This window comes from Leuresthes tenuis, unplaced genomic scaffold (assembly GCF_036924035.1).
Source record: "Leuresthes tenuis unplaced genomic scaffold, fLeuTen1.0.hap1 SCAF_9, whole genome shotgun sequence".
Classification (NCBI taxonomy): Eukaryota; Metazoa; Chordata; class Actinopteri; order Atheriniformes; family Atherinopsidae; genus Leuresthes; species Leuresthes tenuis.
The window spans coordinates 22,548,179-22,564,345 of NW_027325363.1; the positions used below are offsets into that span (position 1 = coordinate 22,548,179).

General features: G+C 42.6%; 2 protein-coding genes across 5 annotated transcripts in view; both read left to right on the forward strand.

Annotated features, from left to right (window-relative positions):
* Positions 1 to 16,167, forward strand: part of LOC140314580 (beta-galactosidase-1-like protein 2) — a 363,608-nt gene that overhangs the window by 308,941 nt on the left and 38,500 nt on the right. The gene's annotated exons all lie outside the window — the stretch shown is intronic.
* The window catches only part of gdpd5b (glycerophosphodiester phosphodiesterase domain containing 5b), a 112,262-nt gene that overhangs the window by 23,427 nt on the left and 72,668 nt on the right, over positions 1 to 16,167 (forward strand). For 2 of the 4 annotated variants that reach the window (XM_072392878.1, XM_072392880.1), the window contains 14 exons: positions 886 to 989; positions 4,101 to 4,194; positions 4,350 to 4,409; positions 4,812 to 4,910; positions 5,573 to 5,666; positions 7,629 to 7,771; positions 8,736 to 8,818; positions 10,945 to 11,095; positions 12,149 to 12,370; positions 12,545 to 12,702; positions 12,795 to 12,942; positions 14,194 to 14,276; positions 14,893 to 14,907; positions 15,869 to 15,981. In XM_072392878.1, coding sequence (XP_072248979.1) covers positions 886 to 989; positions 4,101 to 4,194; positions 4,350 to 4,409; positions 4,812 to 4,910; positions 5,573 to 5,666; positions 7,629 to 7,771; positions 8,736 to 8,818; positions 10,945 to 11,095; positions 12,149 to 12,370; positions 12,545 to 12,702; positions 12,795 to 12,942; positions 14,194 to 14,276; positions 14,893 to 14,907; positions 15,869 to 15,981 — 1,567 coding nt within the window. The remainder of the gene's footprint in view (positions 1 to 885; positions 990 to 4,100; positions 4,195 to 4,349; positions 4,410 to 4,811; positions 4,911 to 5,572; positions 5,667 to 7,628; positions 7,772 to 8,735; positions 8,819 to 10,944; positions 11,096 to 12,148; positions 12,371 to 12,544; positions 12,703 to 12,794; positions 12,943 to 14,193; positions 14,277 to 14,892; positions 14,908 to 15,868; positions 15,982 to 16,167) is intronic. The other 2 variants (XM_072392879.1, XM_072392881.1) reach the window with 1 other exon arrangement.

The following is a 16,167-nucleotide window of genomic DNA, read 5'->3' on the forward strand; positions in this document are numbered from 1 at the left end:
TTAAATCCAAATTCCACCAGACTTGCTTCTCTTTTTTTCTGAAAACCGATCATTGTCATGCTGGAAAGCTGAAATAATCCCCCGTTCCATCGTGTAAAAAGCCATTTTTAAACATCAAAACATGTCCTTTAAAAAACAAAATGGGCTGAGAATTTTATTGGTATATATGGTTTTAGCTTTTTTACGTACAACATTTGAAAAACCCCCACATTCACACGCACAACACCTGGTATGGAGAGCACATGAAAGCAGGTCAAGCAGACCGTCTTACCTGGGTGTTACTTCAGCTGTTTGAGGCGATAGTGATCAGATCCTTGGCCCTCATTCTAGCCGATATGCTTGGGTTGCTGAAACAAGTGAACACATCGCCCGTAAACCTGCGATCCAACAGCAACACGCTAGCTTAATCTGGCCGAATTTCCAGCGTGCATTAAGTTCTCTTAAAACAAAGGAAAGTTCTCGTTTCCAGGCTGAGACAGAGACCTTTTCGATTAACTTTGCATGTCTTCCCAAATGTGGCCTCGGGGTTGGGGGGGGGATGTCATCCATTTAACATTTTCCGCAGTGCAAAAGTACATAAGAGATTAGGACTGTAATTAGTTTGGCTACGTGTAAAGTTATTACTCATCTTTCGTTGATAATTAGCAAAGTTTATATGGGAATACCCTCTGCAGAGGTCAGTTTGCCAGCCTGGCAGCTGTAAAAAAAACCATCCTGGCACTGAAAATGATTTAGTGAAGTCGTGCTTTTCAGTGCAGGGAGTCGCACTGAACGTGGGGGGATTTTAAAATGATTGTAGTATGTTCAAAAGGGCATAAGTCCTGTTCTCGGGTACAAGAATAATTAATTGTATTTGTTTTTTTTTCTATGTGTGCGCTCAAAAAGTGGGAGCTGCTGTGGTCTCTCATCCTGCTCCTCACCTTCTGTCTGCTGCTTGTCTGGTTCTACTTCTGGTTGGAGGCACGCAATGACTACAACGAGTTCAACTGGTGAGTACGTAACTAACCCCCCCCCCGTGTGTTGTCGGGTCAAACTTGATTTACTAAATCGCAATTTTAATCTGTCGTCTGCGTTAATCTGAGCAGCGGCGTCACATAGCAGAGACGGCTCATCCAACATTTCCTGTGCTTCACATCACTCAGCCCCACATTAACACGCTTTCATGGCATCGTTCCAGCTCATCTAATGTGCTTTCAGTTGTGCGAGCACAAATCGGAAAAAGCTTGGGCTAGTGTAGAAAATTTGGGGGGGTGCCGTGACTTTTGTATTTACATTGGACTGTAAAATATTTCATGATTTTATCTCATTAACGCAATTTATAAACGTATGTTCATGTTTGCGTTTCAGACCTCCGACACCCTAAGAAAAATATGTAAATAGATGAAAAAGAAGCTTTTACCAGTGAGGAGTACCAAGAGAGGAAGGGTTTTAGTTGCCATTTCGTCCCGTTCTTCCAGCAAGCACGTCTCAGGGTGTGTCATTACTTTTCATTTAAAAACTCTCATCACATTCTCCATTAGGGACTGGTCCAGTCCCCGGGTGTCCCTGGAAAATATGACTTGAAGGCAGCGGAAGTTGTTCTAAAATCGCAATGAACTTTTCAGCATTTATTCTTCCAACACAGAAAGGCAAATGAGCTTTGCCAAGAGCACCGATACAACTTCGCACCATTATGATTTGAGAAAGTACCTTTGTTTTGTGGTGCCTAACAAAGGCTTCTCACTTTAAACCAGTTCCCATGTGGTTATATCGGGTGTTGATGAGTTCCATCTGAGGTATTGAAAATGGCTGTTCAGCTCATGCTTGCACCCTGCTTTAATGGTTTGATCAATTTCTGTTTCAAATATAAATAAAATATGTTTTCAATTTTTCAATTTTTTTTATTTAAACACTCCTGTTATTTTCTCACTAATTTGGTTTACTCTTTCATTTATAAATGCATACAAGGACCCACTAATTAGAGATCATTTATCAAATGGAATGTTTGACTATTTGTTGTTTCGGCATCCCAGCGAACCTCAGTGCAGCAAACAGTGCGTCAACATTCCAATATAGTGGTAAAACATTGAGAATATGTGTCGTTTAATATGAGTCTTACTTGCTGTAATATACGGTGGTTACTGTTGTGTCCCACTTAGTCACAGATCTTTCTCTCCAGCCCCCCCCCTCCTGCGCTCAGGGACCTCTGCAATGTCACCTTCTCCCTTTATTATTGTCCTCTGTCTCCATTACATTCTCTCATCTTTCTCTTTCACTGTAGTGATTAAGTGATTTCTCACTTCCCCGTCTTTTCCTCTCTTTTTCCATATCTTTTGCTTTAAAAGCCACCAAATTTTAATAGCAAATCCCCTGCTTTTCTCCCCGCACCTTGCGGTGCTCTCCCAGCTGCAGAGCCCCTGCTCTCAGACTGTACCTTGTGGCGATGTAGCAGCAGAGTGTCCCGGCCCATCTGTGGTATAGATGCATTCTTAGGAGGCAGCAGCACTAAGTGACCCTTCTGTGGCTCTGTGCCACTTGAATCACTGATATGGCTTTATGTGTGATTAAGGCTATTGGCCCTGGCTGTAGTGGCAAAACACAGACACACTCGTATGCTTTTCTTTGCAGCTGTGGACCTATTTATAAACACAGTGTCACAGTTCTTAGCCGAACAGCTCAGAGCAACATGGTTATATGGGGGGGATTTAAAAGAAAAAAAAAAAAAGGTTTAATCCGGGCAGATGTTTTCTGCTGTCCTGATGTATTTGTTCCTGTTCTGAAGCCTCTCATGAGACAGAAACCAGTTGTTGATAATACGCCATTCATCCATTACTAATAACAGTGATATAATCTCTTTTGTTCCTGTTCTCTCCCTGTGGCTCAGTAATAACGTCTGTGATCACTTTGGAGCGTCTGTCTTATCTTACCGCAACAAAAAAGTGAAAAGGTCAAGAGCACTTGATTAGATCTGCCTGTAAATTAAAGGCTTCTGAGACGTCAACAGTGTTCAGTGGTTGACCAGTTTCTCACAGGATGTCCGGAGTTTTTCCATTTCCTTTCACACACGATCTGTCCCATCACGGTTACCTGTTAGACTAACCAACTCAGTTTTACTACTTTATACGAGCCACTCCCTCTGGCCTTTTTAAGCAGTTATTGCTGTCAGGCTGTTATCAGCATAAAGTAATTCCTTACGAACAGCCTTTTTGTTTAAAAAATGTATTTTAAAAAAGCGACCATGTTGTGTTAAACATTCTTTAATTTTTTTATGCCAGCAAGATGTGTCAAAAAGTTGGAATATCAGCAACAAAAGAGAAGGTAATAAGAGGTATTAGAAGCATAAATATGGGAAGTAAATGTAGCAACGGGATTGTCGTGCTGTGGAGAAAAAGAAAAGTAAATAGATGGCAACATGGGCAAATAGTTCAACAGCTTAAAATATCTGTACGCTTCGCTCAGTGGGATGAGCGGGCGGCCCATGGACGGAGGCTCTTTGGCCGTCGCAGCCGTCCCGGGTTTGAGTCCAGCCTGTGGCCCTTTGCTGCATGTCTTCCCCTCTCTCTCTTTCTCTGTACCCCGTTTCCTGTTCAGCTACTTTCAGATGAAGGCCAGTAGAGCCAACAAAATACCATCTTTGAACTCTCATTCCACACTAGATTCTAAGTGGAGTGGAGATTGTTGAGTAAAAGTCACTTCATGGGCAAAGTAACACTTGAGAAAACAAAGTGAAGCACAGTTGATCACTGCATTCTCACAACCCCACCCCCCACATGTGAGAGCATCACTAAAGCTAAACCATACAGTATATGCAAGTGTTGCTGCATCATCAGATACTGCTGCGATCCCAAGGGAGGGCTCGAAGGACCACACCTGCACCAACTTTTTCCGTTGTTGCCATCAAATTTAAAAGCGTCCTACATTATTTGAGCACAATCCAGTTCTCGGTTTCGGCGTTTCATGTGTATTTGGACCGATTTACTTTGAAGTGATTCGTCAGTCTTTAGATTCACGTTTTACACAGCACAAAGCCTGCACTCTCCTCAGCCCTCACTGTGTAGAGATGATGGAATGTGGATGAACGCTGGTGACGAGAAATGTTATTATCTCTCTTGTTTCTGCAGGTCCCTGTACAACAGCTCCGGGGAGTGGAGTGATGGCACTGTTCCCATCCTGGCTGCCACTGCTGCAGGCTTCACATACGTTGCATTTTTAATGGTCAGTCCAGTATACTTAATAAGGAGGTGTTGAACATTGTGTGCTCATCAGATTGCCTTGTTTAAACATGTTAGGATATGTGAGGCAGCCAACTTGTCTTTCTTTTTAAAGTTCTACACTAAGTGGGTGTGTGTCTTGTTTTGCATCATTTTCAGGTTTTAGCGCTTTGCCATGTCGCACTTGGACAACAGTTGAATTTGCACTGGCTCCACAAGGTAGTGTGGCATGTGTGAGACTGAGCGGCTGTACTTGTTTGTGTGTGGTTGGTGAAAAGCTTCTTTTATTCATTTCTTTTGTACTTTTTACTGTTTCTCTGTGTTGTAGTGTGAGTAGGTGTGTGTTTTATCTTGGTGTTTACGAGGTGTGCTCATTCATTGCTGGTCAGCTGAACTCGTCCTGAACTTACAGTTAGGATTTAGTTGTCCCAGGAGGGTTGTGAAAGCCCAGTGTACAGACTGCTGTAGTATGCTATCAGCAAACTAAATACTGTTACCAAACACTGTGTTGGGTGTGAAGGGCCTGGGAGCTATTTGAGGTTATTCCACTATGTGTTTTTTGTCCAAAGTAACATCCTCTTTGATTTACAGCGTCTCTCTTTTCCTCCTCTGTCCACACAGATAGGAGTGACTGCTGCTTTGCTCACCACCATCGTTGGGGTGATTTCTATCAATAAAACATGGGGGCAAGAGTGGGATGTGGTCCCCATCTCCCTGCAGGTCAGGAACTGAGAGAAATCCCCACAGTCACTGGAGATGACAAGGCATCACTGCTGATGCCAAGCTTGTGATGAACAGCCTAGAAACAGTCTGTCCTTACCCCATTCCAAACAAGACTTTAACCACTTAGATTATAATCCACACAAGTCAGTCTTTTGTATGCATATATATTTCCTTTCCTCTTATTTCTTCCAAGTCCCTTTAAACTTACTTTGCTAGAAAGATGTGATGAATTGTTCTCGATTCTATTTCTATGTATTAGCATTGGAACTGGGAGCAAAATGTAATGCGTACGCTGCACTTCAGTGACACAACACTCTATTCTCTAGTAATATTTAACAGCTTAATCAATATTCAGTGAGTTGTTGAGAATGAGTACATCCATGTGAGATCTGTACACTACCAGGAATGTTTGATTGAGTTGGATGTGCAATTCAAGTGAAACTGAGGCCGTTAAAATTGAATGTCTCTCCAAATAACAGCTATTATCTCTGAGTAGTGTTGCCAGTATCTTAGCACAAGATAATGACTGTAATTCCACGCCTCTTTATCTTCTTTACCCTTGTTTCTCTTTTCCCTTGCTCTCTCTTAAACTCGCCATCTCTTTTGTTTTACCTTTGTGTCTGTTTTTTAATTTTTTTTGGGACCTTTTTTCTCTCCAGGCTACAGCTCCATTCCTGCACATCGGGGCACTTGCTGCAGTCACAGCACTGTCCTGGATTGTGGCGGGGCAGGTTGCCCGAGCAGAAAAGCTAAGTATGTCTACCTCTGTAGCGTAGAATGCAGGTTACTTTTACATGATGCTCACGTGGAAAAGTGATGGTGAATGATTAACACTGTGCAGACAGAGGCCAGGACCTCCACCCAGGGTGTTAGAGATAACACACATTCCTCCCATCTCATGTGATGTTGCCCTGCCTGGACACCTCTGATTGTTTTGTACTCGAGTCAAGGACTCTTTCTGAGGGCTAGCAGCTCTTAACTTTACTGCTACCTGTTACAACATAACAGGTCTTAATAGAACCAAAACTATGGGGACATTTATGAACCAGCTTGTTAGCACTGTATAAACTGCTAATACACAGTCAAATAAGTCGTAGTACAGCTACAGGTCCAAAAAAAGCTGTGACGCTACATGAAATGTAAATGACAACAAAATGCAATGACTTGTAAATATCATAAACCAATGTTGTATTCACAGTAGAACAAAGACAACTTTTACAAAGTAAACTATTTTAATATTTCATGAAAATATCAGCTCATCTTAAATCTGGTGGCAGAAACATGTCTCAAAAAGATTGGAACGGGTGCAATGGGAGCCTCAAAGTTAAGTATTACTAAAAAGAAACAGCTGGGAGAACATATTAAGACTAATTGGATTAATTGGCAACACCTTCGTAAAATTATTAGGTGTAAAAAGAAAAAAGAGCTCCTTAGTGATCCTTAGCAATCTGCAAAAAAGAAAAAAAAAAACTTGGTCTACAAATTGTGGAGCATGTTCAGAATCAACGTAAAATTACAAAGACTAAAAGGTTAAAGCTTTCTCTTGCATGGAAGAAGCCATATGTCAACATAATCCAGAAACACCACCATCTTCTCTGGGTCGAAGCTTATCTAAAATAGACTGAGGCAAAACAGAAAGCTGTTCCATTCAGACAAAGTTCTTTTCTGAACTAGAGAGGAGAGGGACCATCCAACCTGGAAAGGTATGTGAAGATTTTAGAGCACCACAAGCTCCCATCCAGAAGTTGTCTTTTACAGGGAAGGCCTTGCATATTTCAGCTAGTCTGAAGTTCAGACTTTTCACCAACTGAAAAATTTGGTGCATCATGAAGCACAAAATATGACAAAGAAGACCCAGGTTGAGCAACTGGAATACATAGCAACTATTTATACAAAAATATCCACTATTAATCTGAAGCAGTTTACTATTTAAGAGAATTTTTGATCTTCTTCACATTGGACAAAACGATTTGTGCTTAACTAAAAAAAATAGGAATGATGGATACATTTGATGTGGGAAGGTCTTGAATATATTACTCCCACTTTGACACGGCTTCAATGCAGAGGGGCTTCTGAAAAATCAAAGATGCAAAGGCCTGTGTGTGCGTGGGTTTGTGTGTGAGGGTGGATGAAGGCTGTGTAACAAGAGTTGGCTACTCAACCCCGCCCCGGAGCCGACCTTGAAACCAATACATTCTCGTGTGTGTGGGGATGGGTGTGGATGAGTGTGTGGGTGCCCACGCTCGCAGCCCTCATTGCTCACTTGCTCAGAGGTGGATTCAGAGTGTCTCCTTGGTCTTTATTGGCAGTGTTGTTTGCCTCTGTGTGTAGCTACGGTATAATTCTCAGCATTCACAGGAAACACAACTGCCTCGTCCCAAACTGTGGCACCCAACTCCCTGCAAAAAACTGCATAGTGTTGCTTTTGCATTCTCTCTGTACTGATGAAACGAATGAGATAGAATCTGCAAGTTACTGAGCTCTGATTGGTCTGGGAGCCAAATTTTAGAGACCTTCGGGTAGTTCTGGGGTCGCTGTTTTGCTCTTCGCTAACAAGCTGCTTTCTGTAGCTTCATTTTTAACCCTACAGGCAGATATGACACAAATAGCCGTGTTTTCAGTTCTCTGTTCTAACTGTTGTCACAAATGCAAATGTACATTCCTTCTTTCATATCATGGCTCCCATCTGTAACTCTGTTGTGTTCCTTCTGCCAGCGTTCCAGGTGGTGGTTGTGCTGCTGTATCTCAGTGTGTTACTCGGACTTTACGTGGTGCCTCTGTATATCACCTCCCCCTGCATCATGGACACCTCCCTCAAACCACGTCCCGATGTTATCGGCCACCAAGGAGCCCCCATGGTGAGTCAGCTTAAATCTAACTTGGAGTATATAAGAATGCAAAAGAAACCTCTTACACTTCTTTGTAAGCCGCCCAGAGTGCTAAGTGTGATTCTGAAGTGGAAGATCTGGAGAGGGCAGAGGAAAAAGTGATGAGATCTCACTGCCGTGTGTCAAAAGGATACTGTTCAATTTGCTCTGCACTGTGGTGTCTGTTTTGGCAAAGTCGAAGCATAATTGACTGTAGATTTCTTATGATCCGATTTTAAACTCCCACAATAGTGTCCGAGAGCCGTTTGAAACCTCTTAGCTGAATATTCGTCAAAAGGTCTCGAGATTACGTGATTAATTTTCATCAAATCACATTTTTGCCTTCACATGGGATGTATCACGGATTAATTTGATTGCTGCAGAAGGGTTGATGGGGCTCGGCACAATTTCCTGTTAAGTGTTACGCAACACTTGGAAGCAAAAGGCGGTTATTCAAAACAGTTACTCACACGGTTGAAAAGACACCTGGCTTTCTGTGGAATCTCTGCAAAACTATCGATCCCTTCAGTGGAATCTAAAAATAGGAGCGGCTCTGCAAGGCTGTGAGAAAGGGAAAGGAAAAAAATATCACATCCCAGCACTCCGTTTCCCAGAATCACTTTGTATTGATTAGAACGGCATTCCTATCCTGTCAGTAGCTTTATTCATAGGGTCTCAAAGGAAGATACCACTCTAGTGAGTGATGTTTTGATATTGATCACAACATTGGCTTGTGTAAAAGAGCAGTCAACAGAGTGGACTGTTCTCATTATGAGAATAAAGAATCTCTTATTTCCACATACATAATATCATATGGAAATGTATTGAATTCATATGATTAATTGATGTCTTTTTTTTTTAATCAATAGCTGGAGGTCCTCCAGTAAACTTCGCAGTGCAGTCACCTGTATTGTATTTCTTGTTATATTTGTGTGCTTTTCCTCTGTGTTTGCAGCTTGCTCCAGAGAACACCCTGTGGTCTTTCCAGCGAGCTCTGCAAATGAACGTCACTGGACTGGAGGCTGACGTAGCTGTCAGGTACACACCCGCACACACACACTCTCATACAAACGTACGCCATCAATACTGTGTGTTAAAACACTATTCCGCCGCTTTACATCGTTTGTCATAATATGCTACCATTAAGCATTTATATTATTTAAAAATGTTTGCATGCGGTCACATCCCATGAATGAAGTGTTGAACAGACTTTGGGGATGCCTCCACATGTCTGCCGGCCAGCAGTCGGTAGATGGATGCATGGCATCGCCAGTATAACAGGAGCTGATAGGCTGAGTTTGGAGAGATACTCTTGGAGGAAGGGAAGGAACGTGGGTGGATGCTTTAGTGACCATGATGAATACTGGCTCTACATGTCTACTCATGCGTGTGCAGAGATGGAGGATGAGGGACGGTGGGGAGGTGGGGAGTGTTGCTTATTGTTGCAGGATGTACGTTCATGTTTTGGAGCTGCGTTTGGCGGTGCGTCTGTTATGCATTTGAGCTTTTTGCCGATACGCTTTTGCATTTTAATTAAATGTGTTCACACCTTTTCCTTTATTTGCAACCATCTTCTTGACTCGGCGTGCGTGCGTGCGTGCGTGCGTGCGTGCGTGCATGTGTGTGTGTGTGTGTGTGTGTGCGTGTGTGTGTGTGTGCGCGCGTGTGTGCACTGCGCTCACGGTGCAGTCATGAGGGAGGTGGATAGGTGTGATTGGAGCAGGCCACTGACAGGTGAATCTCCTGCCAGTGCTGAGTAATTAGATTTGATGACAACGAGAGTGACAGACAGTCTGCACTCCTGCTGGACACCACACACACACACACACACACACACACACACACATGTGAAAAAGAAAGTACACTCTGTTTCACTTTTAAGTTCTTTCATATCAGGACACAATAAAAAATGATCTGGTCCAGGTCTTAAGGTCCAGGGTAAATATAACCTCAAATGAACACATAACATGTTACACAGTGTGTGTGGGTGTGGGTGTGTGTGGGTGTGTGTGGGTGTGTGTGGGTGTGTGTGGGTGTGTGTGTGTGTGTGGGTGTGTGTGTCAACATTACCACATCCCTTGACCGCAGTAATCACTTGGTGTAATTATTTTCTTTATGATGTTCTCATTGTTGTGGAGGGACTTGGTGCCACTCCTCTTTACAAAGTTGTTGATTGAGGTTTGTAGACATTTTGCGCAGCTTGCTGTGCATTAACACCAAACATTTCCATTTTGGTTTCATCTGTCCAAAGAACATTGTTCCAGAAGTTTTGTGGTTTGCTCAGATTCCACTTTGCAAACCTAAGCTGTGCTGCCATGTTCTTTTTAGAGAGAAGACACTTTCTCCTGGAAACTCTTCTAACCAAACCAGACTTTTTCAGATTCCTTCTATTTTTACTGTCATAAACATTTACATTTTTTAACTTGCTAACTGACACATCGACTGACGAGTCTAAGATGTAGCTCTTGGGTATTTCTGTGTTGTTTCTTTGAGCATTGCATTGGACATGCTGGGACATCCGGTCCTGGGAACATCCTGGAAACTGTCGTGACTGTTTTCATGAATCTTTCTCACATTTCTCAAACAATGCTTTGCTGTTACATTAAACCTTAGAAGTCAAAGAGGGTGTACTTTCTCTTTCACATGACTGTGTTTGCACCCACAAATAAATGTACATCCTGTAAGGAACGTGTGTGCCTGGTTTGGTCAAGCCTGGTTGATCTGTTTCAGTATCCACTTAGTAAATACTAATTAACCGAACATGTGATAATGTTCACGCAGTATTTGTTATTCCGTAGATTGTGAGCTACTGTTTGAGCTCACATGGATGACATGCTGAGGTACAGGAGGACGTGCCAGTGTAACCTCGTATGAGTTGGTATTAAATCAATCAAGCAGCAGCATTTTCTTCTCGTTTGGCTTGGCCTGACTTTCTGCCTTTACTGCTCATGTCTATTATCACTTTTAGAGCTTGTCTACCTGAGTTCCAAATATGATTGTTTTGGGTGTTCCTGTCCTTTTGAGTTTCAACAGACCCTCTGCTTGAATGAATAAGTCCTTGTTTTTAAATGAAGAAGTGTGACACACCACAGGAAATAAAAGAAGAGGCGGGGATTCTGCAGTATAATCAGATGTGTGCTGCTCTTTCTCTTCCCGATCACCAGTGTTGACGGTGTGCCTTTCCTGATGCACGACCGTACCCTGCAGAGGACCACGGATGTGGAGAAGGTTTTCCCAGACAGACAGATGGATGAAGCCTCATATTTCAACTGGACAGATCTGCAGCAGCTCAACGCAGGACAGTGGTTCCTCAAGGTAGCTCCAGGTCACTTATATGCACTAAATGTGAGAATGTTTCGAAGCCTTTGTGGCTTTAACTGACCTTGTGACATGACGCAGCGATGAGTGATAAAAGCCATTAGCCCCCTGTGTCACGAGTGCATTGTGTCCTCACTCATTGATCCGTCAGGGTGCGTTTGGGTTTCATGGACATGATAAGATTCCCTAAACCACACTTTCAGAAAGGACAACATGAGTCTGGTTCCTATTGTTTTTGGACTGTTTGAAGAATGAAATAAAATGAATACACTGGTACAAACATGCAAAGAGACCATTTTGTAGTTACTATTTCCCCCATGGCTCCATGTGATCATGTGAGTAGATGGAGTTGCTTTCAGAGGAGTAGATCTATTGCTGTTTGAGCTACTTTTTAGTGTTTTACTTTAATGCTCATGCATCATAATGCATTTTCTCATTTATTTCTTTGAATCCATGAGATAAATGTGTACACTGGCTGGGGTTTGTTTCCAAAAGCACCTTTAAAGTATTAACTTCTGATGCTCATATGATGATGATGAGATGAGACTGTACACAGCAGAGAGCTGTGTCGCTATTAGATCGAATCTTCATTACTTTCTCCTCCTCAGACGGTTTACACACAGGAGATGTGCTAGACTTTGCCTATTTTTGTTTTTTTATTTTTGTTTAACTATCTTATTACCAGGTAAAATGAAAATTGTGAGTTTTTTTTCTGCTTTGAAGTGAAATGTAGCCCATCGTTGAAGACATTAATAAAAGCCTCCGATGTTCTTCTCCAAGGAGAGTGGGAGCACTGAAGTGAGGATGAATGTAAAGGAAATGAAGAAAAACAGGCTACTATTTTTATTACATGTAGGCGCTGTCCAAATGCTCTGCAGAGTGCTTGGATTCATTCTTATTTTTATAGCAATTGTCATGATGTTGAGTCCATGTATATATTAGCAGCCACATTGTTACAGTGCAAAGACTCTAAATGGAGCCTGAACAATCAGTTATATAACACGACTGTTCAATATAACTGTGACCTCCTTTCCGCTCCGCTTGTTTCAGAATGACCCCTTCTGGACAGTGAACAGCCTTTCCCCACAGGAGAAGAATCGGATCGCCAACCAGAGTGTGTGCAGCCTGGAGCAGCTTCTAAAGCTGGCCTCCTATCACAACATCACGGTGGTGTTCAGGTTGCGAAGACCTCCTCCACAGCACCCCTGCTACCACAGCTGGATCAACGATACGCTGCAAGCAGTGCAGCAATCTGGAGTTCCCCAAAGCCTGGTAATCGGATAGATCTGGATTGTTTAGTCTTTCCCCCAGTATGATGTCTGTCTATTCTGAAAATGTTTCATGCAAACTTTAAGGGTTAAAATGCAAGCTGATAGAAAAAAGAAAAAGATTGCTTAGAGTGTTCCTCATCACTGTTCACACCGTCACCTCATTTACTCTGTCAAGGTGATGTGGACTCCTGAGGAGTACAGAGCTCAGGTGAGACAGGCAGCACCTGCTCTCATCCAGACCTCTGTGATGAAACTTAGCCGTCAAGCTCTGCAGTTCTCCAACATCAGCAGGCTGCTGCTCAGATACAATCAGGCCAGCACAAGTGAAATCAGGTAAGGTCAAACACACAGATCTGATGCGCTGTCAGCTTGACACATGGTTTTATATGCAGTATAGGGCCTGAATGCTTGCTTACTGTTTTCAGAGACTTCTCCACAGCCCAAATCAATGTCACTCTCTACACTGTCAACGAACCATGGCTGTATTCGGTGCTCTGGTGCAGCGGGGTGTCCTCAGTGTCCTCGGAGGCCCCGCATATCCTCCGAAAGGTGCCTTATCCCATCTGGCTCATGGTGAGCACTTAAGATCAGGTCTAATACTCGTGAGATGGCTTCTTTTTAAATTATTAATAACGTCATAGCCAGAAATCACTTGGGGTGAGGAATCTGTACCTTTCCTGGATCAAATAAAGCTATTGTCCCCCTTTGTAAACATAAGAATATATGTTTTTGCAATAATAAACCATGTGCTTTCTACGCATATTATGAGTTTCTGGCCACTCTGAAACTCCACGCAGGCCAGTTTTTTAAAAATTAGGTTTAAACAATTTCCATGAGATATTTTTTCCTCACTCCTTTAAGAATAGAATAAGTTTCAGTTTCACCCAGTGTAATTTTATGCACTCCACTGCTTCGCTGACACGGGACACACGCGAGTCTCCTAACCAGTGTAACAAATGTCATTGGAGGCGGGACTTACTGAATTCACAGTGTTTCGGTCTGGGTTTGGTTTGGAATAAACACCAGATGTGTATTGACAACACAGAAACGTTTTTTTTTTTATTTGCACCTTGCAGTGCCTGTCTGACTGAAAAGCTTCTTTAAAAGGATGCTTTGAGAAAGCCCAAATGTATGTTTTTCTTGGCATGCAGTAACAAAAGTAAAGCACACGTCAAGCTTTCAACTGAAATCAGCCCAGGGTGTTTATTCCCTGCACTGAGCGGGATTCCAGTTAATTTTCCACACCCATCTTTAAGACCCTGCACAGCAGAGAGATGATTGCCATCACGGTGGTGCATCCTGTGATGCGAGACTCTTGGGTTTCTGGGCCTGACTTCCTCTGAAATGACTCAACACGTGTGGCACCCTCACTGAGCCTCCTGATATTTTTTTCCACCCACTTGCCAGACCAGCCTCCCCTTCTGTCCCACCATACGGGACCTCCACATGACAACTTGTGAACATGACCCCCGGCCCCCTACTGTATAGTTCAGTTAGAGTTTAGACTGCCATGGCCTCTGCAGGGCTGTCTGTTAGTTTAAACTGTGTCATCATGTCAAATCCAGTATTTGCATGTTCTAAAGACAAGAAAGTCTGTATTCAATCAGTAAAATATACAGTCCATATCCCTCTTCATCTTCTTAAACAAAGGGCTAAGTGATGTATGGTAGATTTATTAAACATTCGATTGATATTTTAAAACGGATTCGATGTTTTTCGGGATTTCGTGAAGTGATTTGCTCGTATGCGTATGGCTCCATCTTGTGGTGAATCGTGTAGAATTCAGCTGTGCCGTGACATATGTGTGCATGTTTGTGCTCTCAGGGATCGAATGAATACTGCCTGATCTGGGTGACTGCAGACCTCCTCTCCTTTGCTGTAGTCATAGGAATATTCATCTTCCTGAAGTAAGTGCAGATACTCAACAGTTTGGATGTGGTCCAGTCGTTATTGTGAGTGTATATGCAGGAGTTGACGTTTCTCTGCTTTCATCCTGCAGTGTTTTTGATCTCCCTCCCAAGTACATGTTTTTAATACTCTTTGTGAATAAGCCTTGACGGTGAACATCAGAAAGAGGAAAGCTATTCCAGAGAGTTCTGGAGTGTTTCTACTGTCTTTTATCTTTTTTTAAAAAAAAATTTATTTTGTCACATAGTAGCGTTTACAAAGAAGAAGTACATCATGTTTTCTCTTGGCTAAACCCTTCGCACTCCTTCAGTGCTTCTGTTTCTCTCTTGAAGAGTGGTTTTATTTGTTTCGGCGATGACTCCAGAGACAGATGGTGCCCCGGCCATCTCTGGGATGGAATCTTTTGCTTCCTGTGTGTTTGTTTTCTCCTTTTAAACTGTCCAGCACAAGTGTGCTGCGCTTGGCTGAGGCTTCTGCTGGCTTCTAAACTGACCTCTCTTTTCTCCTGCCTTCTTTTGTCCTTTTTTTGTCTTTCTGCTCCTCCCTCGTCCTCTCTCCTCTGCCTGATGTGCATGCTCTTCTCCTCTTCCGCTGCATTCTGGCATCTTCTCTCAGCTATCACACGATCAGGTAACTGGGTCACCTGTTCTGACCCCAAAGTCTTCTCATCTTTCACCCTCTTTTTTCTTCTCTCTATTCTTTTTCTTCTCTCTTTATTTTCCCCCCTCAGTAATATATGATCCATCTTGTTTGGATTTTTCCCTCAATTTTTTCCCGTATTTCTACATTTATTCTCATCTTTCTGTCTCACCTGAATCGACGTACTGCATTGCTGTCTTTTTTTTTCCCTTAAAGGTGACCTCTTGTCTTTAACTCTCTAGTAAATATAAAAAATACATACATTCACCCCACTTAACATAAAATACCAAATAAGATGTTAAATTTAAAGTCCAACAACTAAAAGATCTAAATGAACGACGATCCTGTGTTCACCGGTGGGGGGGTTGTCTCAGGATTGGCTTTCATTGATGCTGATTGACTAAATCCACTTAATTTCTCAGTCCCACTGCCTGAGCATGTTAGTCTCAATGCATTTTGACTGATGTTCTGAAGGTCATTTAATTGAAATATAGGCTTTTTTTCTTAAAGGGGAAGGCTCAGTTTTCCCCAAACAGGAAATACAACCCTAAGCCTTTACTATGGAGACTGATCTTGACTCTGTGTTCAGGGGCAATCTCAACATTATTATAGCATTATGCAGGAAACATAATTGGTATTTAATCAAGCTTCAGTTCTTTAATTAGGCAATATGTCATGAAGTAATTTGGCTTATAGAAAACAAAGCAAAAGCTCATATTATTACATTTTAATCCCTGATCAGTCCCTTAGTTTGAGCTTAGAGACGAGGTTCCCTCAAAGTACAGTTTCTGTTTTCCTCATATAACACAGCCAGGTGTGCACCCCAACTCAGTAGTTACCGAAAGATGATCGGGAATTAATAATAGGGAAAGCAAAACCCGACCCTGATCTGCATATTTAGTGGGGCCCAGTGCCTTGCTGTGGTTTCTAAGCAAACATGTGACCCCCGCAGGTATCGGATGAGCGGCATGCGCAGCTACAACCCCGAACAGATCATGCTGAGCGCTGCGGTCCGGACGTCCAGCCGAGACATCAACGTCATGAAGGAGAAACTTATCTTCTCTGGTAAGGCCCGCGTGCAGTGAGACCAAGGGATGCACGTGTTCCCCAGCCTTTGTTTTGAAGTGTTTATTTTTCACTCCTGAACTGATTGTCACACTTTAAACTATGAAGATCAAACGATGTTAAATCTCAGGCACGTCGTAAGCATGTCGCTCCATCCCAGCATGCAACCGAGTGTCCATGAATGTT